Here is a 26,733-nt window from a genome sequence, read left to right on the forward strand (position 1 = left end):
CGCCACCCATGGCAGTGGATGGGGAACATCCTTTTGATGGATGGTGTCACATTGTACATGAACTTTAGGAGCAGGCAGCTGGCCAATAAACCCTCATATTCTACCTGAAAGCATCAAACCTGCTGGAGTTGAGACCCTCACTATGGAATAAAAAAAAGAATGGGGGGATACCAAGAGGTCCAATTTTGGTTAGTGCACTTTGTGCTGTAATTTTTGCGGTGTTCTAAAGAAGCCCGCAAAATATAACTTGCCATGTCTGAACAAACGGTACATTTAGGTACGTTTAGGTGTCCCATGGAGGCTAGCATGTATGCATGGCAGCATACTGAATTATGTATGATCATGGCTGATCCGGCCCTGCAGCTTGCTGAGCACAAACCCCGGGGGTTGCTACTCTTTTGAGTATTACAGATCACTACACTTTTTATGGGAATTTCAAGGGGAATTAAAATTACTACATGATATTCATTAGTTTGTTAAAAACCCATTTTGTTATAGTGAGGTTTGACTGAACTTTTGTTTTGCAGATGATCCCATGAGTCTCTGCCTAAAGTGCTTCTGTTTTGTTGCTAGGTGTTTTGTTTAGTTATGTTTATGCGCTTAATACAGCTCTTCGAACTTTTTTCTTGTAGGAATGAAGTAAGTGTGCGCTCGGCACATGGGACGCACATCATCTTTCTGCAAAATGATGCTGGCTATGCCCGGTGGGGTCCCACTCCTGAGCGGCTGGATGCCCTGCGCGAAAGCTACCGACCAGGCCTGGACCGTGAGCGAGATGTTGCTGCGGAGGTAGTCCCTGTGCCCTCATTACCTTCAAAAGATGCACCTCCAAAAGAGTCTCCTCTTGGTGCCCCTAAGTTGCTCTAAAAACTGGTAAACGTGGCTTTCCTTACTTCTCGTCAAAGGAGAATTACAATAGAAGACACTTAGCCAGGTGGTTGCTTATAAAAATTTGAAATGTAAGCCAGTTACGGATACCCAGCTGCAGCTACTACATTTGCACGACTCAGCACAGTGCAGTTTTGTCTCCCTGCTCTGGCTCCACAGTATCCAGATAACTTGCCAAGCACTTTACATCTCTGCTAGCATCTTGTTATGCCACTGTTTTGGCTATATGCAACATCACTTGCTGTCTATTGTCGATTCCTAAGATAGCTAATGTAAAGTGAGAACTTGTAGAGCATTATTTGTTGGGCGAGTATTTACCACATTATTCACTGGCTATAAAATTTATTGTTTATGCTAAAGTATCATAGCACATACAAAAAAGCCAGACTTTATGGAAGGAGTGGTGTGGATGCATTGTTAATTCTTCTTGTAATTTGTTTTATACTTTAAAGATTGATTTTACCTATACCAGTTATGTTGCATTGATCGAAATTTTATGTAACAGCACTCTTAAGTGGGCCAATGTAGCCAAAACCAGATATATTGAATGCTAAGGGGTCATGAATAGTTCATATTGATAAAAGATGTCTGAATAATGTTTATCTTAGCACTAATTTAAACCTCTGCCAGTCTGCAATACTTTCCTGATATCATGAGAGAGAGTGTGATTTGTGGTGCATAGTGTGGAATGGCATGTACCAATCCTTCATAGCCTGGTGGCTATTGGCTGCATAGCATGTTTTCTTTGCGTAATGTGCACCATGTACGCTGTCTTTACATGGTGCAGGGAGACATATTATTGTGGGCACTGGGTGCCTTCACAGTTCCCGCTGGTTTCCTTTCAACAATAATGGCACCTAGGCAGAAAGAGAGTGTTATAGGCATGAAAGAAATTTATTTTGTGCATAAAATATGTAACACCTAGTTAATACATTTACAGTGGACTCTCTTTAAACGGAACCTTAAAGGACCAGGAAAATTGGCTCCATTTATCTGCAGTTCTATTTACCGAGAGACAAAGCTGAATACAATTGCATGAATACAAAACCAACCAACCATAAGGATGGTGTTCTGTTTAAGAAACAGTTCCGTTTAAGTGATTTCCGTTGATCGAGATTCCACTGTATGTCAAAATTGACAACCTGTCGCAGCGCTAAGCCTAAATGCTCATTTACATCAGCCACAAAGTGCCTCTACAGCAAGTCTTTGTACACAAAGGTTTATCTCACTCCATCAAGCACCACCTTTTGGATGGAAGCATTGAGGGAAAATGGCCACAAAGCCATGGTGCAGAATTTCATTTGATTACTAGAATACCGTATGTTCTTGTGTAAGGGCCGCGCCCTCAAATTTAGATTGAAATATTTTTGAAAAAGGTATTTCAGAAATTATTCATGCATAGGCTGCACACGCCCTCCGAAGCACATACCGTATTTACACGACTGTAAGTCAACTAGAATATAAGCCGACCCCCCCCCCATATTGCGTGACATGGGGGAAAAAAAAGAGCATACCCGAGGGCGCATTCCATAACGAAAATTTATTAGTAACTGGGATGGTCACTGGACTACTCGTCTTCACTTATGCCGTCGTCGTCGCTGCTACGGCCCTACAGCGCGTCGTTGTCCAGCGAAATTCCACATTTGGCAAACGACCGCACCACGACATCTTGTGGAACAGCACCCCATGCCGAATGCACCCAACCACACGCAGCCGTCAGGGAGACTCTTTTGACAGGTCTGGTTGGCGTAAGTTCGCGGTCTTCTGCCGCCAGCCACTCGTACTCACGACGGAGTAGGTCCTTAAAAGGCGAAGATCCGGGCTTGTTTCATGACCATGTCGCACTTCATTGGCAGGGACCGATCACGCATTTTAGCGACGTACCCCGCAAGCTTGGCCTACAGCTCCGCAAAGCGTCCCGACTTCAGCCCGTGGGCTTCGCTTGCCGTCACAGGTGAAAATTTTGCTTCACTGTAGTCGCCACTCTCTCACCACCCGTTCAGAAACATCGAACTTGCTGCCCGCTGCGCAGTGATTTGTTTCTTCGGCGTAAAGGATGGCAGCCCTCTTGAACGCTGCTGTAAATGAGGGCCGAATGTTTAGTGGGCCTGGAGCACTCATGACGACTGAGGAAGCATGGAAGTAGCACGTATCTGGCAGTTGAGTCGAATGCGTCAGACTAAGAGCTACAGCGAAATAGAAACGCGTGAGCGGCGTCTGCTCTTCCATGAACTATCGATACTCCCTGCAAACGCCGCCGTTCTGGGTGTGCTGCCGTGAATGGAACAGCGGCACTTCCATCGACTATCGACACCTCCCATGAGTGCTGTGTGCGCTGTAGAACTCTAAAAAAAATGTTGAAAAACCCTTTCGAAAAGCGAACAAACACACGGGATAGCGAAAACTACGGGTAGGGCCATAGAGCAAACATAGAATTGTAACTACGTTGTAGCTCCCCTGATATCTCGTTGGTCTCGCTTTTTTGGCGGTGCCATGTTTTGGTTTCGATTGTAAGTCGACCCCCCCCCCTACCCTCCCCCACTTCATATTTTCAAATTTTTAAAAATGGGTCGACTTACAATCGTGTAAGTACGGTACCTCATCAGCTGCTGCGAAGCAGCACATGCTGTGCTATCTTAATGGTACGCAGAGACATACTGTGTGGCATATTACGCTCCTCTTTGGTGTGTTTGTTGCTTTTACAGTTATTAGAGGTAAGTTCTTTAATCTAAATAAAGCATTGACATTATCACAAAATATCCATCCCGACACCACATGGCTTGTCCCATTGGCCATTCACCTACGCATATGTGTCCAGCATGATAGCCTGTACCACTTTTCATAGACAGCACATGCTGCTGCTGCACGCCTTCCTGAGCGTGCGCATACACCAAAATTTTGTGCATGAAGCTTTTGTCGTGCCTATAACAACTGAAAGGTAGTATGGTGTTCTTAGTTGTACCATTTTGTTCACGTTTCCTGCGAAAACTTTTTTCACCGCGCAAGCTTATGTGCAGCACATCATCCGAAATCAGTGTGCTTCTGCGGTGAACCGGACTTTGCTGCTACAGCCTCGCACTTAACGTTAGCAATGATGAATGAGAGAAAAATCAAGGCTAAAATAAAGGATCCCCATGGTCGTCACATATGGCAACGAGCACATCTGTTTTTGAAACCTTACACATTTAGTTTTTTAAAGCAAACAGTTTTCTTTGGCTCTTTTGTCCATTTTCGTGGTCGGTTGTTGGTAATGGTTGGTGGTCTGTGGCTGTCAGACATTCTCTGCAAATGCAAAGGTCGCATGCTGTTTAACAGAGTTGTGGGGTGCATTTTTCGCTGAGCGCCAGCAGTAAATATATCAGATTACAAAACTTTCTGTGCAAAGGTAGTTCTCACAAACTTATACATCTTCAACTGTAAAATAATTATTTAATCAAATTTAATAAACATCCAGGGCTATTTTGAAGGTTGTGAAAATAGGCAATGGGTGACAATGCAAAGGGAGAACTCTGCTTCATTGAAGCCAGGCCTGCAAACATCTACTGTCGCGTGAGAGTTATGGGGTGTCCGAAAATTTAGATGCTGCAGCGGAGCGCTCGCGACAGACAGCCCTGCTCTTCTCCCACTGCCATTTCCTCCTGTGGCAGCTGCAGGAAAGGGCTCTAGCACCACTACAGATGTACTGATTCGGTTGCTACGGAATTTCTCCCAATGAAACAACAAACGCTACTTTAATCTTCTTGCTGCAACAAATATATGTCTTCAAGCACATCATTCCTTTAAAAGGGCCCTGAACCACCCCTCGGGCTTGGTGAAATAACATAGTCTGCAGGTAGCATACGCTGCTGTGAACATCGCAGCCAAGTTTTGCTGTTGTACACGGTGCGTGGAGATCGCGAAGTCGTCTTTCGTTCAAACGCTCTCTTTTCAGCAGAAGGCCCTCTCCTCACTCTCTTCTGGGCACTTTATTTCGTCGTTCCCTTAAACGGATGCTATTGGCCGATAGCTGACGTCAAGCTGCGGTCGGCTACATGGTGTAGATACAGCAGCCGCCACGGGCTGCCACCACGAGTTCACTGGCTAAGCGCACTGCGGCTCGCTGAGAACAACCATGTTTGGCTTATGTTTAGCGTGTCACAGGTGCCAAAGGCGGAAGTCGCAGTGTCTATGTTAACATGCAAAATGAAATTTGAACGGTGACATTTAGAAGGCAAAGTGTTGTGGGCACGCCCCACAGCTTTCATAGTGCAAGGCATTGAAGAAGGAATGGGAGCACAGTGGAGGCCATGTTTGATTGCCAATAACTCTACTTCTGCTGAAAACATTGAAGTACTTTTTTTGCAGCAAACTACTTCTAAAACAGCCTATTTTCGCTTCAACTGCCTTTCTCCACTTCGATAAAAAGTGGTTCAGGGCCCCTTTAATAAAGTGAATAGCTTTCTGAGCGCGGTCGGCTATTTGCTTACATTGACAATCATTATTGATGGTTTCTGCGCAATATTTTTGCTTGTGCATGGGCCACATCCCAAATCGCCCCTCCCCCCACTCCTACCCCTCGCAAGAAAAAAAAATAATAATAAATTGTGGCCCTTACGCATAATATAGGCACACAGCATTGCTTCTATACTGGAAATTCTCTATGCATGGAATTTTCAGGAGAATATTTTCAACTTTCAGTGCTTAGTGTAAAGGAATAATTTGAAATGGCAGTCTTCTATATAAATCGGCTTCACTGTACTGTACTTAATGCAGCACCACAGTTGGTTGCAGTTATCCTGCCTCCAATCAAACATTGTCATGGAAAAATATCTGTCAGATCTTAAATGCTGTGAAGGACTTCATGTGGGCTCTTTGTTCTTTTTTGCTATGTGTTGCTTTCGTTGCTCGAAGCAGCACATTACAGGAGTTCCTTAGGAAATGTTGGGAAAAATCTGTGTAGGCTTATTTTACTGTGGTGCGTCTGCTGCAGATAGTATGTGAATGAGTGTTTGCCTGAGGTGCATGGGTAAGGCAAACCATTGAGCAAGATTGTATGCTCAATAAAGTTGCCACTTACAAAAGCTAAGCTGCTACAAAGGAAAAACAATGTTTGCAAACTTTTTTCCCCTAAATTTGCAATTCTAGTATGTAGCTGAAACCCGTGAGAACAAGTTCTACTGGTCACCGTAGTGCAAACTTTTCTTGCTTGAAAGAAGTCACTGCTTTAGTGACTCACTAAGATTAAATATTTCACTTTATGCTCTCGAGCAGCTTGCTGTTACAATTTTTGTTGCTGTGCCAAGGAGAATTGGAGTTCAAGTAAACACTATGAATAAGATTGCAACTAGGTACCCATATCACTTCTTTTAAATTGTAAGGCTGAGTTTGCCTGCCTTTAACATTTTTCGAATTCATTGCCACAGAACCTTGCATACCTTCGGACAAAGGCACTGTTCAAAGGCAATCGCTGCAGGAGCAGCGATTGAAGTGTCTCAGATGAGAGCTGTGCTGAAATAAGCAGCAATTGGACTTCAGGAACATACCTTAATTATGGCTTTTGCTATACTATTGCCTTAAATGTATTTATTGTGAAATTTTAGACCTTTTTAGGTACAAATTTATGGCTATAAGCCTAAACACCGTAACTTACCTTGAGCTTTTCTACTTTTGGATAATGTAAAGGAAAACTGCAAGCAAGCTCTGCTGTAGAGCATAATGACATAGAGAATGCATATTGTAAACTTCGCAAGCTATGCCACTTTGCCTGAGTCGTTATGCACTGTGTAACAGCCTTCTTCCGTAATTTTGATTTGAAATTCCTTATGGTTATTGAACATCTACTGAAAGCCGTAGCTGAAAGCTCAACATTGATATTGGATAGAAGGTCTTTGTATTGATTGTGAACACTTTCTTTTTTAATCCATTATTGTTCGGCGGCAGTCAGACTGCCAAACTTGCGGCAGACTGTGTGGCTAGATGAAGTTAGCGTATTTCATTGTGTAAGGGCTACACCCATGTATGGACTCCACACCTATGCCTGGGACAATATATGAGGAAATATTTTTGATATTATCCATGTAAGGGTCACACTCCCCTTTCCAAAGGACACCTCACCAACCAGCATCACACCACTGTGAGATGTACAACAGCCCATGATAGGGTGCATGCTGCAACATCTCTGTGTGATTCCGCATGGTATATGAGGCTATCAGCTATAGGTTCTTCTGGCATCTTTTTGCTGCTTTTACTGTCTGTAACATCTTAGCGGGGAGTCATTGCCTTCTGGTGCTGACATTATCATTTAATTTTTACACCTGCCCTCCGTCACACTTTCCCCATATGCATGCACCTCTGTGCGGTGTACTAACACTCCAAAGCTCATGCCACATTCTCCATGCAGCGGCTACTACTGCACAGCCCAGGAAGTGTGTGAACAGCTTGAGTCAGGGCAGACATTTGCATTTAATGTGTGTGTTTGTGCAGTGCACTCTCTTTGGGCCGGTGCCTCTTGAAATATATGCAGCTATTGCCTGTAATATTTTGTTCACGTTTCGCGTGATAACTGCTCTGATGTCTCACATGACTTCTGTGCTGCTGAGCTGGCTGTTGCTCATCATTCTGCTGCCAACACAGACCTGTACTATTTTGTGCATGGCATGTGAACTCTGGCCTTGCTTCTGAGGATGGAATCATTTTTTAAGAATGTGCTCTCAGTGAACAGGGATTCACCTGCTGAAACGTTAAGACAGTGCCAGTGGTGGTAATTGAGTCAGCGATTGAAGCTAAAAGTAAGAGGATTTTCAGGTTGTCCTATGTGACTGCATTCACATTTGTTCTTTGAATACGCATTTGTTTATATACTATTTGTTTATGCAAGATACTCTCATGCAAATTTAAGGCAGAAAAGTGTGGCCCTTACACGAGAACTTACAGTATTTCTCTTTGGAGTGCCCACAGCTTAGCTCTGTGTTGGAACACTGTGCTAAAGGCAGCACTGAAGTGCAGGGCTGTTTCATGCATTTGTGCTGTAAATTCTGATTGCATTAATTTCAGAAGTACTGAAAGTTAGGTTAATTAGTGTGGGTTCATTTTTGGTGTAATGGCCCTACAGCACGTAAACGAAGGCAGAAAAAGTAGACACAGTGTACACAGGCTCCATGTACGCCATGTGTCCAGAGTGTCTACTTTTTCTGTCTTCGTTAATAATTAAAACTTTTGGTCTTGTAATGAAGCTTCTGTTGTATAGGCCTCACAAATGCTCTGCTCTATGTCGCAGTCTATCAGAATTTTGTGGCCAGTATTTTTAGCTCATCCACTTTTGTAACCTCTATATTTGTGTATTTTTGCTTGGTATCTAAAAGCTACAGTGAAATAGTAGAAATAGTGTGTGAAATTTTTAGCTGGTAAATTATTTTTATTCAGTTTCTCTTTTCCTTTTTTATATCTTTTCCTACTCAATGCAAAAACAAAAATTTCAGTCCTCTGCAACTGCCCTGTTCCAATGCTACTTGCATAATGGCACTGGCTGCTAGAGCAGTATGTGGCTCACTGCTCATTCATTATGTGAGTCTATTTGTCAACTAACTTAGTCTATTTGCCCATGGTTTGACAGACGAATCTTCCATTGGCAGTCTTTACAAGGTGCAGATAGAGTGAGCTGATGGCATCATATCAATTAGGCACAGTTTGTGGTGGCATTTTGGCACATCTCGTTATCACAATTAGACAATGTGGTGGTGGCGACACTGATGAAGTGCGTTGACGGGTTACAAGCAATGAGAATAAGGTTCACTGCACATACTGTGGTCAAGCACAGTGTTCGCAAAGAATGCCTCAAAACGAGGTATCTTAAACAGCAGTAGTGAAAGGCCAGAGATCCAAAAAGGGAAGAGTGGTCATCGGTTCCAAGGTGTGTGCGCCCATGGAAGAGGAGAGGTGATAGTGGCCATGCCACAGGTTGGACAGGCAGACGAAGAGTGTTGGGTGAGCCATATACTGCTGTTTGCAGTAAAAGTGGTGCCGTTATTTGTTTTTATGGTTTGGTAGGGAAGCACAGACATGCATCAAATTTTCAGAATGACTTGAAAATGGTATTTTGCTTAGCAGGAAATGTTATCTTGAGGAAACATATAATTTATCTATATTGCTTGAAAGTTGATGCCAGCCCTATTTCATCACAATAAAATGCTCTTGATGCTCAAAAGGATTCAATACAAGTAAATACTGCCACGAAATTTTACATTACTGATGCAGTTCATTAATGTTAGACTATCTCTGGTTTACGCTAAGCCCCTGTTGCTTCTGAAACCTTTGACCATGTCTTTATTATTAGTGTACTTATTCCACATAAAATAAGTAAGTAAAAATTAAGCAAAGTGTCAATAGTATAAATTTTTCCTTCCTCCTGACTTTTTCTCTTTGGTATACACTTGGAGCTGAACACAGCACAGTGACCACCATCTGTTGATTTATTATTACTTCCCTTATTAAGTTTCTACCTCACCCTCATTTTCTTAATTCCTCTCAAATTGTTATGAGCACTGCATATTATTCCTGTGCTGAGTTATTCACTAATGGCACAGTAATTAATGTGCTCCTCACCTGCTTATAGCATTAAAACAGGTAAGCCCGGCACATAGATCACATGCTGAGAGTTGTGTCTGCAAAGTGTCAAGCCGCTGCACGGTGTGAAAACAGCTAAAATTTCAGACAAACGCTTGTGCATCCTTCTCGAGGAATCCCCGCATCCGGCCGCAGAGTCAAGGTCACTCGCATCAACTGCTATTAATGTCTGATGCAGTGCCTGCTAGGTAGGTCACCGATTATGGCACAGGATTTCAGTAAATCATCATGTGCAGTATGCACAACACCGCCTCTAAAAATGTGCCCCATGCAACAAAGTAGAAAGAGAAGGAGAAAAGAAAAAGGGGGGAGGGCTCGTGGTGTAAACGTTACGTTGCCCCTCGACTTTGGTAAGGGAATGTTGCCTGCAGATGGTACCCAAGGCAAAGAGAGAGATTGTGTCTGTTGGCCATGAAGCTCGCCTCCTGGCAGCATGGCAATGTGAAATTTTAATTTCTCTGATCTCCTCTAGTTTTCAACAATTTTCTAAAATTCATGAGGTAAAATGCTCCCCTGATGTCGCTTTACAACTCCCAGTGTATAACCGAAATTTCTGATGAGGCCTGGTGAGAGGGGCCCTTTAAACATCAGCAGGCATGGGCATATGCTTTCCGTTTCAGAATGTAGTAGTTTCTGAACATGGCAGGGAGTTTCCACAATCAAGGCAGAGAGACGTCTTAGCCTCAACTCTGTGCATGCACTGTGGTAGCCACTAAACTTGTCAAACATGCTTTGACATCTGGCCACATCTGTTTATTGTGTTCTAGAAGTGCTTTTAAGAAGCCTTGACAGGCTTTGCAGAGGTTGCAAATCCAAGCAACCCATTTATCAAAGACAGTAAAGCTGTATTAGGGAATTCTTGCACACTTTGGGCATCCTAGGGATCTGTGTTGCCCCTGCTCAATATCTACCCAAGACTTTGCAAACACCCCATTATATCAGGTGCAATTCTTTCACCATACCTAAGCTTTTTCATATGCTTCACTATATACAAGCTTTCTACAGACCTGCGTTTTTTTTTTTTTTTAATCACAAAGAAAATGGTACGGCATACAGGATTGATATACTCGTAAAAACAGATACTAAATTGGTCTTGGCCAAAAGCCCGAGACCAAAAAGGCCGACGACCTCCAAGGTGGAGCCAGAGAAACGTCACTCACGAAACAAAATTATGGATCACTGGCGAGAATAAACTGCACAAAGAAATTTTCTGTTTAAAGCAAATTTTGGTTATATGCTGGAAGTTGTTACATGTCCTCTATGGAGTGTTCTGCTGCAAAAATTTTTCAAATTGACTCATTAATAGCCAAGATAGAAATATTTTAGGGCTGTAAACCCATGATTTCAGAAGGCGAGCTCCACTGCATAGCAAGACACTCTGCACTTGCCCCGTCTAGCCTTCGCAAGCAAAATTTCTTCCCTGCGTTCTCCCACACCGGACCTCGAGGATCACGTGACGCATACGTCACGGGCCCCCGCCTTGATTTTTTTTCTCCTCACCCTTTTTTCTTTCTTTTTATTCGGTGCTACGCACTTCCGATGACAGCGTCGCGCGCGAGCTGTTGTGATGTCTCATTTCACGCACTGCACGATTTTGTGCGCTGTGCACAAGGACACATCACTAGCGGTATAATTCAGTGTTACACAAATACTGAGGCAGAACAAGGGGATCGCAGAGCATGATCACGTGCTGGAACACGGTAGAAAATGGCATAGTTTCACTACGTGTGCATGTGACTGCATGACCGTGGGAACAAGCAGACAAAGCAGAAGTACATCTCTCCTGCTTTGGTGCGAAGTAAAACAAACACATGCAGACATTCCGTTTGAGTCTTTTATTATTTCTCTAAACTTCAATTCGTCAATTCAAGCAACAGATCACACAAATAACAAATGTTGCCTTGAATAATTCTCGAAGTCGCGTGTCACCACAAGCGACGTCTTACTGCGGACACGAGTACGTAGGCGCTGGGACACGAGTACATCACCATCCGGCTTTGAGCGCGGTCGCCATGAGGGAAAGGGAAAACAGCGTTCGGACTGAAATTTCAGACCTTTCCGAGGCGCGTAGCCATGTAATTCTTTGCAAACACGATCGTTAGCGCGCATTGTATGATCTGCACTTGTCAGCTCAAGATGGCCAGACCTGGTGAGGGGCCCTTTAAGTGAGGTGTATGCAAGGTAACTTTTATTTTATAATTCTTCGTAATTACATTTCACGGCAAATTGGGAGATAGGGCGCAAGCTGCGTTGCTGACTGTTCTTTGATTGACATTTGATACCAACCATGCTATCGCCCGAAAATCATTGTTCAGCTCCCTTAACAGCTTAGCTGTAAAGCAGCTAACATGGCTTCTATGGAGTAATTTTGTGGCTTTTGTAATTTGATAAACCTGTACAGCACACAACAAATAGGACAGAAAACTGCATGGGTTTATCACAGCGTACCATGCCACCCAAGTAAATGTTAAGTTTGTAACTTTTGTTTTGACACAAAGGCTAAGCTCCCAGAAGTCACTTGCATGTGGCAGCAGAGTGCTAGCCATTGGTCTAACCTGAAGCACTAATGCTTTTCTTTTTTATTTTGCAGTGTCAAAACCGGTGATGCACTTTAAACATGCTGATCAGCCCGTATTCCGTATTTGCTGCCAATCCTCTGTGTAATATTGATCAAAGTGTGTATCATGGATGAAACAGAAAATACAGAAGTGCCATCTCGCCCATCTTACTACACAGCTAGCTATTCCAGCTAAGGGCTCAACGATTTGGTCCACCTAGATTTCCACTATGCCCTCTTCCTGCCCTTGCCACCTCTCTTCCTCACACCTTTCTAACATGTTCTGTCCTTTTTCTTTCTTCAGTAGCTGTTCACACTAAATGTGCATGCCACCATGCAGTTAGGGTGTAAATTACCTGATAAGGGCCATTGAATGAGAAAGAACAGTACTTTTAAGCAGTTGGACCATGCCAACATCATGATATGGGGTGACCTTCGTGTGAAACATGAGTCATCGAAGTATTTTGTTCACCCATTATTTGCTGCTTGGAAAATGTGTGGTAGGCCTACTGCTGCACTTGAGGTCTTTCAATGTTGCTGGCATTATGGAAGGCACAGCCAATGCATTGTATGGCTGCTGCTTGTGCTAGGACTGATCCACCTAAATACTTGCAGGTAGCATCATTCTCTTATCCTGCTGCATGAGTCCGTGAGAGAATGCAGGAGAGGAGGTTTGCGCCTCCATATTTGTACATCGTTGTGCTCACTTTGTTTTCCTAGAAAAAAAAGTGAGGGCCTATGTGCACCTTTTCTTTTCTTAGCTTGTTGTTTTCCGTTGCTTTATTGCCATGACAATTGCTTGTAGCCACCATACCGTGCATGTACATGGTAATACAAGCAGCATATTTAGCTCAAGCTCTCTGGGTGCTTTTCTGGCTGCCGAAGTTTCTCTTATGTGGTGCTGTGTTAAGAAATCCAAATACGCATGAAATACGCACAGCATGAAGGAAATCGCTGTACGTCCACAGCACAGTTCGAAAGACTTTGAAGGCAAATTTATCATTACTAGTCATTTTGTTTTTGGTTTGTTACTGCTTTAAAGCACTGAGCTTTTTGTGGAGTTTGTGTAGCATAACCTGAAATTTGTAAATCGTTGGTGAGGCATGATAGCTACACAGCACAGGCGGACTGACCTGTTTACAGTATTTACTCGATTCTAACGTGCCCCCTCGATTGTAATGCACACCCGTTTTCCATGACCAAAAAAGGGGGGGGGGAATGCGCTTGATTGTAACGTGCACTCATTTGCCGTGACCTAAAAAAAAAAGAAGTCCTTTACAGTACCGCACACCTCATTATTTCATATAGAAATACAACTTTCTCTCATTTGGAAAAACAAAGATTTACTCCCAATGCACTAAATTTGCAATAAAAAAAAGTCGCAGTTTCGTCCAAAAGGAAAAGCATCGATTGCGATAGCAAAGTAGTGGACAGCTATACGAAAAGTAAGGATCGTAATTTTATTGGCTGTATAAGCTTTTAAACATTCGCTTACTAACTAAATTAACAAGCATAGTGTCACATGTGCACAAGCAAACAAGAACACATCTCACTCAATGACCACGGAAACCTTTTATCAGAATGCTGGAGTGAGAAAGTGCACTAGCAGAAGCGAGCGAATTGACCTTTGTGCGGCCTCTCGCTTCAACAACTAAGCGACGAGAACATAGCACAGTGCGCCTAGGTGCGTAGACTCGTTTCCATTACAGATCATTTTCAAGATAGTGGCCACGCAGCTGTGTCTATGCAGCCGCCACCGGAGTAGAATGCCTCTCCTGCTTGCACCAGTCCCGCACGCAAGTTTCGGGAACTCCGCACCCCATGATGCGGCCCGATTTCTGCCTGTCTCCGCACACGTGATCACTTTTCCTTTAATTATGGCATCGTGTTAAACACTTGGCGTGCCTTCGCAGTCAGCATTTCCATGCTTATAGAGCAAACGCAGAAATCAGGAAGACGTACGGTGGACTAACCTCAACACACGTAGTATACAGCACATGGAGGAAGCTACAGCATTTAGGCTCGAGGCGCGTATGAGGCAGCCATTTTGAAATGCCCATGGCGATATCGTAACACAGATTTAGGGTCGTACTCGATTCTAACATGCGTGCAATTTTTTGACCCGTTCTATGGGAAGAAAGTGCACATTAGATTCGAGTAAATACGGTATACATTGTGGAATCGTAATTTGCTGTGGTTTTATTTCCTTTGCGTATCTCGGGGGCACCAGCTTTGTGAATACACTCTCAAGGCAAGGAATCTATTGATACTGTGTAGCCTTTCCTTTTTATTTAGTTGTACAATCAACATCCATTAATTCTACCATGGTGTGACTAAAAGCGGGTGAAATTAAACGAAGAGGCAATAAAAAAGACGTTGAAGCAAGTTGCAGCTTCATTTGGCAGTATTTACATGATTCTGACATGCCGCAAACGTAACGTGACGCCAGTTTTTACAGTTTAATAGTATAAAACATTGAGTGCCCAAATGTAATGAATACACAGTTTTATAATGCAAAAGAATGCAGCACACCTCTGATTCTGGCAATCAGAAATAAGATAAAACCTGCAGATTTTACCTTCACAGGATGGGAATTTATTTATGAATTTTTTACATCATCGTCAATCTCGGGCACCATTTTATTGCAGTTTATGGACCACAACATGTAGTCCTCCTTTTGGTCAATTGTGTTTAATATCCTGCATTTCTCGAACCATTCCTCTGCTATCGCAAACGGGATGATGGCCCACACCTAAACTAACCACTTCGCCAATTCATCCTGTGGCACACGCAAAGCCAGGATAATTTAACGATTCTATTCCAATTCTTTCCCTTTTCCTGCTTCGTCAGTGGTCTAAGCACCTCTCCGCCTGCTTATCACCATAGTCGACCAGTTGGATGATAATTGCGGATTCGAGTGAAATGAATCCTTTAATTTTACTGGCCCAATTCTCTGTAGTGCCAAAAACACGACACAACTCTGTTGCTGCTAACTTAGCATGTAAAATAAATTATATTTTGAATGAACTTTCGTAATTAAAGCCTGAAAGTAGGGCATCATAATTGCCTTATGTGAAATCTTTTTTTGCCACCATCTTGTAACAGTAGCAAAAATGCTGGCTCTGATGGCAGGCTGTTGATAACATCGCAAGTGTGGCTTTGGTTTCTTATCCAGTTGTAACGCGCAGGAAATTTTCAGACCAATTTTCTTGGAAAGAAAGAGCTTGCATTAGAATTGGGTAAATACGGCAATCATTCATCGTCCTTGCTTTGATATCTACCAAAGGCAGACAGGAAATCAGTGTTTTTGACTAGCGATAAACGTGTCTGATGTCCCCTAGTTACACCAAGACAAACATTGCTGCCATTGAGGTCAGGCGTGTGTGTGCTTACCTGCAAAGTCCGAATTGTCTGGTAATTGCCAATTTCAGGCTCAAAATAACAGAAGGTTTGGTCCATAGAAATAGGTGTGCACTGGCAAGGTTCTCAAGATTGAATTAATTGAAAGGTTGAATTAATGGAAGTCTGCAGTGTCACGTTAGCAAATGCTGTAGAAAACAGCCATCTATAATGAGTTCATCAATGATTGAGGCAACGCAATTGCAGCTTCATGCTGAAGACATACAGTCGAACCCACTTATAACAATACTCAAGTGCCATGAAAATTCCATTGTTGTAACCGATCATTGTTATAACCAGGTTGCGTGAAAATATCAAAATAGGGGAGTGGCAGGGCTGATGTGAGAAAGCCATATAGGTGGGGAGGCCAGTGCCCCTCCCCACCATCTTCCTCCGCCCGGCTGCTGATTGTGTTCACTATTTTAACTGCTTCTTCGGCGCTCTGATCGCGTGTAACTAGCCACGGCTGTTGGCGTTAACGAATGGCACTGCTATAACAACTGCAAAGAGGTGTCACGGGTGGCAAGCGATATGTGAGCACCGCCGAGGCATCGCTTTGGTGGCCTCGAAAGGGGCCTTTTAAAATTTGCGAGAAGGCTGCCGCAGCAGCCTGTCAGCTTGAGAAATCCAGAAGAAACACTGAGGAGAGATCGCCACAAGCATCTAGCCACATACTTCTGACTGGCTTACACGAGAAAAGCCTATGTCCATCAGCCATACATGCTTTACGCGAAGCTTGCAGACATCCTTCTCCAAGGCATCCAAGTGCTCCACGTAGTGCAGCGGAAGGTTCCTCGTGAAAATGAAACCCCGGAGGGGGACTAAATCATCTGCCGGACCTCCTGTGAGAACAACATTGATGCAGCCTGCCCTACCGTGTCATCGCTGCCGTCGTCGCCGTCGCTATCTGATGCAAGCACATTTGCAATGATCGTCTCAGTGGTTAGAAGCACTTAATTTCCAAATCTATAGCCATGCGCTTTCTTTTCACCGGCAACGTCGCGCGTTGTCGATGATCAGCCATTTTCCGTTTCAGCGGTGAGTCAAGTGAAGCTGAGAAACCGCGTGGCCAGGAACAATTTCGACGCAATCAACAAAGATGAGTGCAAGCAATTAAGCTGTTCACAGAACTGGCATGAATGAGGAGCTAGCGAGCAACATGCGAGTAATCTGCTTGCAGCGCAGTTGGCACGGTCTATTCGTGTTTTGGAGGGTGGGGCGGCGTAAACCTATGGGCGTAGCCCATTCGTGTTCGGAGGGGTGGAAGGGCAACAGGAGAGAGTCACGCGGAGAAGGCTGGAAAATGAGCGTGCGGCAGCAGCGGCCCATCGTGCAGCGGATCGAATTTCTCGTTTTCTTTTCAAAGATTTCAGATTTCACTACCTTTCGGCACGGACACCCAGCAGTCAGACTTCATCGTTATAGCTGATAATGTGGCATCGGGTCATTGTAGTAAGTGGGTTATTTCACCATGGAAAACATACAAAAATTGACAGTGCAGCAGCTTCTCATTGTTATAACCGATGTATTGTTAAAACCAGTACAGTATTGCAATAAGTGGGTTCGACTGTATTTTCATTTAACAACACATCTCAACCATAGATGGAAAGTGAGAAATCAGGGAAAGTGCGAAATGTGAGATGACCTGGAGGTAGCAAGGGCAGACAGAGAAGAATGTCACTACCTCTTGTTTATCCGGGCCTTAACTGTATCTGAATTTCAGCACCACCTACGTATTGCTCTGTGATGCTAGAACACTGTCATACCAGGCGAGTTGGCACTCCTGTCTATCTTATTTAGTGGACTGTATTCTGACAAGATCCTTGCGAGAATGTTTGCCCAGCTGTGTGCACCTTTATTGTTAAAGTAGTAGAAGTGATTTGGTTGATGAAATAATGGCATTAAGTGCAGGCTCTTGGAGCACATTCCTTTAACCTTGCCACGTGACCATGGAAATTTTCATCCTGTTTAATGTAGTACAAGTCGCCATCTAATCAATAAATGTATGAAATGGCTTATTAGATTTAGTTTTAAATGTGGCTGCTGTATACAAGCAGGTGAAACAGATTTAAAACCTGTCTGTGGCCTTATGTTCAATGTATTGTCTTCTTTCTGATATGCTCAGCTGCAGTAGTTTCAGAAGTAGAGTGTCCAAAGCAGTTGTCTATTGACTGACCATAAACGATCATGGCACACATCACCAGGTTACTGATGTGGACAGCCAATAAATCAGGTATGTCTTGCCACAACTAATCATATCATGAGAAGCCAACAAACAGAAACAGCGAGTAAAACATAGGGAAAATCACTTGTACTTACCAATTGAATTAAAGAAATGATAAATTAATGGCAATGAAAATGGATGAAAAAACAACTTGCCGCATGTTGGGAACGATCCAACCTCTTGCATTACGCATGCGATGCTGATTAGTAAGTACAAGTGATTTCCCCTATGTTTTTCTTGGTGTCTTTGTTTGTTGGCTTCTCATGATATGATTGATAAAGATCGGGCCCCTCAGTTAACCCCCTTTCTTTTCGTTGCCACAACTAAGTCATCCTATCTACTTCAGCCATTCAGCACACAAAAAATGGGCAACATTCCTCACAGGGATGAAAATCAGAATGTGGGTCCAGGTCTCTCCATTGCTCGTGCATGGGTCTCTTCTTGCATCTGTTTGGTGTTTGCTTGTGTAAAATGCTTGTCACCTGTGCACTATAGCTTATCATTGAGTTTTCATTGTCATTTGCCATGCCCTATATTCTCCTCTGGGTTAAGAGCACTGTTCTCACAAAAAATTTTAGCTTCGTTTTTGTCTACTGGTATGGGTAGGTATTGGCCAAGTTATCATAGTACAGTACCTTGTTTTCTCCAGCGCACAATTCATTAATTACAGCCTTATTTATTACAAGTCCAGGTTTCAGTTTCGAACACTGAGAATGCCATGCTGCCACTGACACGCACGAAGTGCATTTGCATTGTGCTGCATAAGGCTGAGATCAAATTTATTAAGGTTGCTTGAATATCTCCTGTGCCACCAAACCAGTTATTCCCTTTTGCCTCACATTTGGTTTCTTCTCATTCCATGTGCAATAAGACATTTGAAGTGACTGCGGATTCAGCAAAAAGTTGGCTTTTTGTCCAAGTTGGTAAGTAGAGAGAGAGAGTGAGAAAACTTAGGAAAGGCAGAAGGGGTCGGTCTGAGGCACATTCCTCAATAGCCAGCTGCTCTGTGCTGGGAGATGGGGAAGAGGTAAAGAAAGAGGAACCATATGAAGGACGACAAAGGGAGAAGTCAAAGCGCATAACGGGCAGGCCTATTCAACCTTGAGTCCAGGCTCATACCTTTTAAATTAGGTAAAGCCTGGATGGCCTGAAAACTAGATTTACAGTCGCATCAAGGGAGCTATATAAGGTCCTATGACAGCTCTATGATGGATCAGCTAGCCTGCTGGTATCTGCTGCCACGTGTTTCTATGTTCCAACACTTCCTAGCATTTGCTAAACATAATTAAAGCTAGCCTGCATTTATAGGCTGCCTTCAAGCCATGTTATGTCTATGTGTCTAGGTGCTGTAGTTTGAAGTCAGCTACCTGCACATATTAAAATCAAAATAGAATATTTTCTAACTTTTGTTTGTAATTAATAGTACTTGGATAAAGGTATCCATGTGTACTGGTAAGTTATATGACAGGTTTACAGGTATTGCAACTTAAAATTTTGTCACTACTGCTTTAAATTGCCTAGTTCAGTTTAAAAAGCTCCTGCGGCCTAAGGTAAAGCTTACTGCTGTGTACAAATAGGAAAATGTTCTTTGTCACTATCTGCAAGTACAAGAAGCCATGTTTTGCTAGCATTTAATGAATGGGAAAGCTGTAGTGCTGATGGAGATTTAACACAGACCCACAGTGTGCAAGCTTGGTACTACCCCAGTAGATTGTACTAGAGTGGTGTAAAGTAGCAGCTTGAAGCTGCATATGAATTTTGTAAAAATACGATATGAATTTTGCCAATTTGGAGACTAACTGTAGCTATCAGACTGTGTTATCACAAATATTGCAGAGAACTAAGCGTAGTGCTCCATGTTATTGGCCATTCATCTTTCGTAGAATGTTGCATGGTTACAGGCCTTGCAGGCATTGCACTACAAGGGCCTTGTAGCTGAAATTTTTCTTGTTTAGGAGACTGCATGACATAGCTTTAAATAACAGCAGGTGATGTTAACGTTGCCATTTGTTTACCACAAGTGGTGTGTTAAAAGCTGTTTACATTTGGTATCTTCTCTGTGAGGTATTGCGAATACTTAACTGTTTTGCTTGGTGCATGACTTTGAGCATAACCTCTTTATATTTAAGTAATACATGGTTTTCATTGGATCAGCTATATTAACTTAACCATTTGGGTTATTATTGCGAAAATGTGTGAATGTGACATTCTTTCTACGTGTTTTATTTTGTTTAAACACATCAGGTCAAATGCAAGCTGTACAGACTACATGTATAGGTTGCTTCATATTTTTTATGCTGTGCAAACCATTCTGGTGAAACAGTAGTGTATAGGCTCATTCAAGGCATCTCATTGCATTTTTCTAGTGTGTGTGTGGCCAATGGTATGTTTGTTAGTGCAATGTCTAGCTTATTTTCATTTTAATTTATGCATGCGCGTTTTTTACATTGGGTTTTTATTTAGGTGTTAAATGTGACTTTTGTGTCTTTATTAAGTGCTTAAGCTGTATCATCGACACTCCTATTGGCAGACTGTATAGGTTTGCCATCTTCATGTACATTCTCAACATGGATCACAGTGGATAGGTGGGTGCCAAATTCAGTGTTCTTTCTGCTTTACTGTTTCATGGCATATGTTCACAGCATATGAATCCTTTAGTGTGTTTACTAATTATTTCGCCTCGCAAAAGATGGTTTTTATATTAAATGTAGTTAATAAAAATAATAACTATGTGCAAAAAATGTTCAAGAGAACTTGGCTGTGCGAACGGATTTGGTGGTACTAGCAGTTCACATGCATGTCACAATTATCCAGCGGCTACAGTGTTCCACTGCTAAACTCAAGGTCGCAGATTCAATCCCGGCTGCAGTGGCTGCATTACAGTAAAGGCAAAACGCAAAAATGCTTGTGTACTTAGATTTAGGTGCACAATAAACCAAGCCAGGTGGTCAAAATTAATCCGGAGTCCCTCACTACAGTGTGCCTCATTGTCAGATGGTGGTTTTAGCACCTAAAACCCCAGAATACGATTTTAATTTGTAGTTGGCCTTTGTTTAGTGCTTGTGTGTATTTGCTTGCTAAGCCAGTTCAAATAGGCAGTCATCCCATCGGACTGCTTCCTCATTCTTTCTTGTTGACACTGTTGCAATTGATGGGATTTAAGGTTTAGTCCTGAGAACAAACAGTATGCCCTTTTTTGCATAGGGTCACTGTGTTTTGCAAGTTACTTGTATTTCTCAGCGGCTGTGGCATTCTACTGCTGATCATGAGGCTGTCAGTTTAATTCCTAAGCACAGCAGCCTCACTGTAATGAAGACCGAAACCAGTGTCGGGTCGGCCTAGTGTGAGGGAGCCTTAAGGAAACAGTCTGTCAAAGTGAATCTGAAGCACTCCACTACTGCGTCCTTCATAGCACACTGTGCAGCTTTTGGACGTAAAACCCCGCCATTTGTTTCTTCCATATTAAAACTCGTAATTTGCTCTCTCTTAGATTCTTGTCGCATGCAGGGATTGCCCTAGCCTGATGTAAAACCACATAAACTGGAAGGAGTTACGGAAAGAGCACAGCACCAAAATTTTAAGAAATAAAGGAGAGAACAATTAACTTCAGTTTTATTGCGATAGCAATTATATGGACACTCCAGGCGCATTTTCGTCATCACCGTCGCTGTGATGTTCCTTATAAAGTCCAAGTACAATAATACCATCACCGTGCATCGTATGCTGCATATGTGAGTGAAAGCATGCAAGGAAAGCTTACGATCGCGGCTCAATCTGGCACTTGTGAAGGAGCAAAATGGAGCGCAAACGCGCCGTCTTCCGTCGCGCGAAACACCGTGGGTAGATGGGAGTGAGGGGGGGGGGGGGGGGGGTGCGGCGTTGCGCTCGACAGCAACTTGGCATTTCATGACCGGGTGCAAGGGGAAGTGACGATCATGGCTCAATGTCGCATGCAACAGTGAGAAAAGCGGCGAGGCAGTGCGGGAGGGAAGGGGGAGTTGGGGGCGGCTTCGACTACAACACCAAGTGTGTACTTTGCACGGTCGCGCGCACCGTCTCTTGAAAGAGATCTACAGACTGCTCATACCTTTGTGCGCGCTGTGTTCACTCACTGCAGCTGCCACCGCACTTGCTCACACCAACGTTTTGATAGCGAGTGTCCGCGCTCATCGGGTATATGTGTGCATGTTTGCTTGTGCACGCTGACACCATGCTTGTTATTTCAGTTAGTAAGTGAATGTTTCCAAGTTTATGCGGTCGATAAAACTATTATCCTTACTTCATATAGCTGTCTACTAATTTGCTATCGCAATCGATGCTTCGCCTTTCTGGCAAAACTGTGACTTTTGACGTGGCTTCAGACTTTTTGCTGTAGATGTTTTGTCCAAATTTTTTAACTTGCTTCTCGCTGTATCACTTTTGTTCATGTTATGGCAGCACTTATCATTATTTAAATGAAGACAAAGAGCTGAATGCCTATGCTATTGCTCAGCAGTTGAATGCGTGGCACGTTGCTCCATCAATTTCACCATATCAAGATATTTATTTCAGTTGTTCCTACAGGCAAGTTCTCGGCAGACATTGGCTGCTTGTAATATTTGCTGTGCTACAATTATGCTGGTGTACATTGCCTTCTTGAGATTTTGGAAAGCCACCAATTGTATAACCCAAGTGAATTTCAAGTTTTGTGTATGCAGCATCATTGTGAACATGTTAAGAGCTGCATGCAACTAAAATTTGTGAAATAACCCAAGAAATAATTTCCTCTTAAAGAGAATACAGAAGTTATGTTGTTGTAATCAGCACTTTTAGTGTTGTTAGACTGCTTCAAAACCATTGAAGTTTTACGTATAACAGAACTGCTCTGCAATGTGACACTTCGTGCCTGTTTTCTTTTTGTTTCCCTTTTTTAATTGTTGAATTCCTTGATCTCAGGCCATGCTCGTGGACAGGATAATTGTTCATTGGCCAGTTTGCATTTCATAATTAAAGGCAGTGTGCCTTTATTTACACAAGCACAAGCCAAACTGCTTATATGTTGCCTCCTCCCTTTCACATCGCTGCATACATAAGCTGGTTCACATTTTAGTAGACTGAAATCGGCCTACCTAGAATATCTGAATTTTTGAAACTAAGAGTTATACTCATGCACTTATAGTGTAGGGAGCCTGCGACGGCAAAAGGTGGCTCAAAAAGCCGCGGCGACAGCGCCGCCATCAGATGTGCCAGAGTTACTCATTGTGCAGCCATTCCCAGCGCACCACATAAATTTCCTGTGTTTGCCCACGTCACCTCACGCAATAGTAAGAAAAGCCAGGTTTCTGTGCACATGCAGTGAAGGATTCTTCAGGGTTAAATGATGACAAAGGGGTTAAACTACTATGAAGCAGCCACGTTCTTGATGTGCAGTAGAAATGAGAGCCAGCAGTTGAGTGTCCTGCAGGGAAGGTGCTTGCAACAAATGAATGTCAACATGAAAATGTGCGCTGCCGCGATATCGGTTTCTAAGTACTTTGTTCTGTCTACTTGAAGGGAAGCTTGGAAGATGTTTCTCGTAGCCGTTTGGATTCACAATCCCAGAAACTGAACTGATTTCAATCCACACATGCGAGAAAAAACTAGCGCACAAGTAGTGCACCTTACATGCAGTTATGTCGCTTCGATGAATGTTTGTACTACACACATAAACTTGTGAGCATGCATAAGAAATGCCATTTCATTACAAAATATAAACAGCACCAGCTGGCTACATGGAAAACTTGGAAACATAAAAAAAAAAGAAGTGTGCAGGGTTACTGAATTGTTTGGTTTACATTTGGCCAAACAGCAACACTTTTAAGGATGCTTTCTTTTCTGCTTGTAAAGTACAACGGGCAAGCACCTCACAGTGATAGTTTGAGCTGTTGGCAATGAGATAGAATAGAAATAATGAGCATAAATGTCGCACGGGGAAGTGAACAAGATGGTCAAGTGAAGCATCGGTTATATGGTGTGAGCCTGAAGGCAGTGGAAGCACAGTAAAAAAAAAAAAGTTGAAGTAATGGAGTGCTAATTAAATGCAATGAGGCAAGTTGTGATCATGTTGGAGGAGGGCATTTGCATCCATGATAATGTCGACAAGTGTGCTCTTCGTGCAACACACACTCCATACCCACCGCTCTAGCTCTTCACAACTCCTTGTGTTGACGCAAAAAAAAAAATTGTTCCTGGTGGAAAATTCCAATAATTACTGGAGCGACCTACAATCCAGTAGCTCATGCAGGACATTATGAAGCTGTCACATACGCCTGCACAGTGCTTCACTGTACATTGGCTGCAACAAAATATACAAGACAGATGCCTTTATTCTGCCCGGCGTGTCGGCACCACCGTCGTACCGCACGCTTTCTATACCTTTAGTATATGAAGGATCATGCTTTCCATGTCATCAGGGTTGACACATGTAATAAAATTTTGTTGACTAGAAGGCGAAAGCAGTTATATGGTAATTCTACTGCACCAGCATGGCTAGTGCCTCTCAGGCTATGCACCTAAGTGTAGGATCACTAGCTGCATATTTAATGGATATGAAGTGCAAAGAAACCTATGTATTGAAGTTTTATTCCATGGTAACAAACAGCTACAGTGTTTGAAATAAATTTCAAGATTTTCTTTGCTGCAGAATCCTTCATTACCATTGCTTTGAAACATAAAACTGGACTGATCTGTTTTGATACTGGCATAGCAGCTTACCGGGTTCGGTCAAAATATAGCTGCTCTAATTTTGTGGTACTTGATGTTTTGTAATGCAAAAAATGTGGAGATTACCTATCTATTAACATGTTTCCCTGTGCATTTAAATTTATGCTGTGTTGATGTACGGTGTGTAAGAAAATGCTCTTTGTTATGCTGCTGAAAGTAGCAATGTCAACTGTAAATGTAGTGATTTTGATGCTGCTGCATGAGCTCTGTTTTTATTTATATTGAACTATGACCAGCTGAATATTGAACATTTGAGCCAGCTGCAGAAAGAGGCCTGCAGCTTGCAGTCTGCAGCAACAAGCAACATTTATTGCAAAGTGAAGTCCACTGTTAAAGTGAACACATAAGAATGGCACACGAGCTAAATTTTCTCTGCCAAGCCTGGAAGTACCTGGCTTCACAGGAGACGAAATGCAGTAGGCGGCATTGGTTTCTTTCTATGCACATTCGTGGTGCACACACGCTGGCTGTGCCAGCACCTGGAGTACACCAAGGTGTGTGCTGTGCACTGAAATGTTCCCTTTAGTAGTGGATTGCACTGTACATAGAAAAACTTAATTGAAGATCCCTTTTTAAGTTCCTTTTCATTTCAAGAAGCTAGCCCATAATCAATGGTGTGTGCTGTGACTGGCTGTGCTTGCTTTCACCTATGTTGGGTGTTAGCATGCTGGGCTGAAATCTGTGAACAGGCACACATTTATGTAATATATATAGTTTCATGTCTCATTCCTCCTCCACCTTCATGACGTAGCTCATTCTACTTCATCGTATTCATGCAGAAGTTTTCAACCATTTGTATGTACAACACTAAGACTTGTTCATTTCTTTGCAAAGCAAAGAATTTCATACTTAAACACTTTTTTTGTGAAAATGTTCTGCCACATTGCAGTATGCACTAAACTGTACCATTGATGTTGGAACCGGTCATTTGAACAGTAGGATAGTAAAAGTGAATGCAGGAACCATAAAACTCATCTGCTTCTGTCGTCAGATTGGCACCTCATTCATTGTGCCATAGCTTCCAGCATGTTATCATGCCTGCTATGTTTTTACACGTGATGTAGTGATTGTACATACTGTAAATATTGCACGGCTTTCAGAATTACTCGTGGGGACACCCTTTTGATACATTGTGGCATGATACTAAACAGTCCTCGACTCGGCTTTTTTGTTTCACTTGTGTATGTTTGTGCCGTATTTGCTGCACAGTTCTGTTGACAATTCGCATCTGGTTTCTCAATTCTGTATACATTGTGATGGTGTGTCGTGATCACATTGTGTTCCATTTTATAACATAGAAGCCAACGAGGAAATAAAATTCCAAAATCTGCCCAGACATGTGTGTGGTGTTTTTATATACAGGGTGCTTTGGAAAATGCATTCAGAATTCCTTAAGCATGGGGAAGGTAATTAAATGAGTTCTTCAAAATTGCTCTTACCACAGTCGTATACATTTTAACAGGAGTCGCGGTAGTAATCAGACAATTATAAAAAATTACTAATTAACTTTATAACCGAGTCAGCTGCTTTAACCCAATGTGAAACTTTGAAACCCATTGTCCAAAGAGTTCGTAACTGCTTACAGACTTGCAAGAAGCTGATGGTGCTAATTTCAGTGGAGTAATGAACCCTGGTCGCTTCCTCTCAGAAAATCAATACTGATCAGCCAAAGAGTGCAACTGTGATGCCACTAGAATATGATTATGAGTAACATGATTGGTTAGTCCTCACCGTCACGTTGCCAGAGTGACTGTGGATGTCAAGCTGCAATCTCTCTTGCCTCATGTTTGCCAGATGGTGGTGGATCGAATGATGCAACGTCCAGGACTGCTAAAAAATCAAACATGTCTAACCTCAATCGGCACACATAGATGCTGGTGTTATTAAGTCACGACGTTGAAAAATACACTTAGTTCATAGAAGTGACCACCTGGCTTCATCGCGTAAAGCAGTTTTATATACTGTTTTGTATGCCATCCAATAAACCCGGAGGCAATGAAGAGTTGAATACCAAGGGCATTACTCCAACATTGGTCAAGCCCTGCTGCAATTCGGCAGAGCAAGCCGCATTGTCATGCGCTGTGCCAGTGTAGGCTAATATTTTAAAATTCCAATGTCTCGGCAGAGTTCCTTCTCGAGAACTAGAGCTATCTATAATATCATCTGGCAATTCTTTCTTACCCGTCCATCGCCAGCACAGCAGCAATGCCTATTGCTGCTGCTGAAATCTTGCAGAATGTGCGTCTGCGACTACAGCTCCAGTACTGAGCATGGTGTGCGCCACCAATTGGAGACAACCACCTTGACATGTCATTCACCTTTA

At 42.8% G+C, this 26,733-nt stretch overlaps 1 protein-coding gene across 1 annotated transcript in view; it reads left to right on the top strand.

Annotated features, from left to right (window-relative positions):
• Positions 1 to 25,746, top strand: part of Pcif1 (Phosphorylated CTD-interacting factor 1) — a 150,081-nt gene extending 124,335 nt beyond the window's left edge. Inside the window, exon 15 of the mRNA XM_050191279.3 lies at positions 633 to 25,746. Coding sequence (XP_050047236.1) covers positions 633 to 867 — 235 coding nt within the window. The 3' untranslated portion in view covers positions 868 to 25,746. The remainder of the gene's footprint in view (positions 1 to 632) is intronic.
• Positions 25,747 to 26,733: the final 987 nt, after the last annotated feature.

The sequence above is a fragment of the Dermacentor andersoni genome, chromosome 1 (assembly GCF_023375885.2).
Source record: "Dermacentor andersoni chromosome 1, qqDerAnde1_hic_scaffold, whole genome shotgun sequence".
NCBI lineage: Eukaryota > Metazoa > Arthropoda > Arachnida > Ixodida > Ixodidae > Dermacentor > Dermacentor andersoni.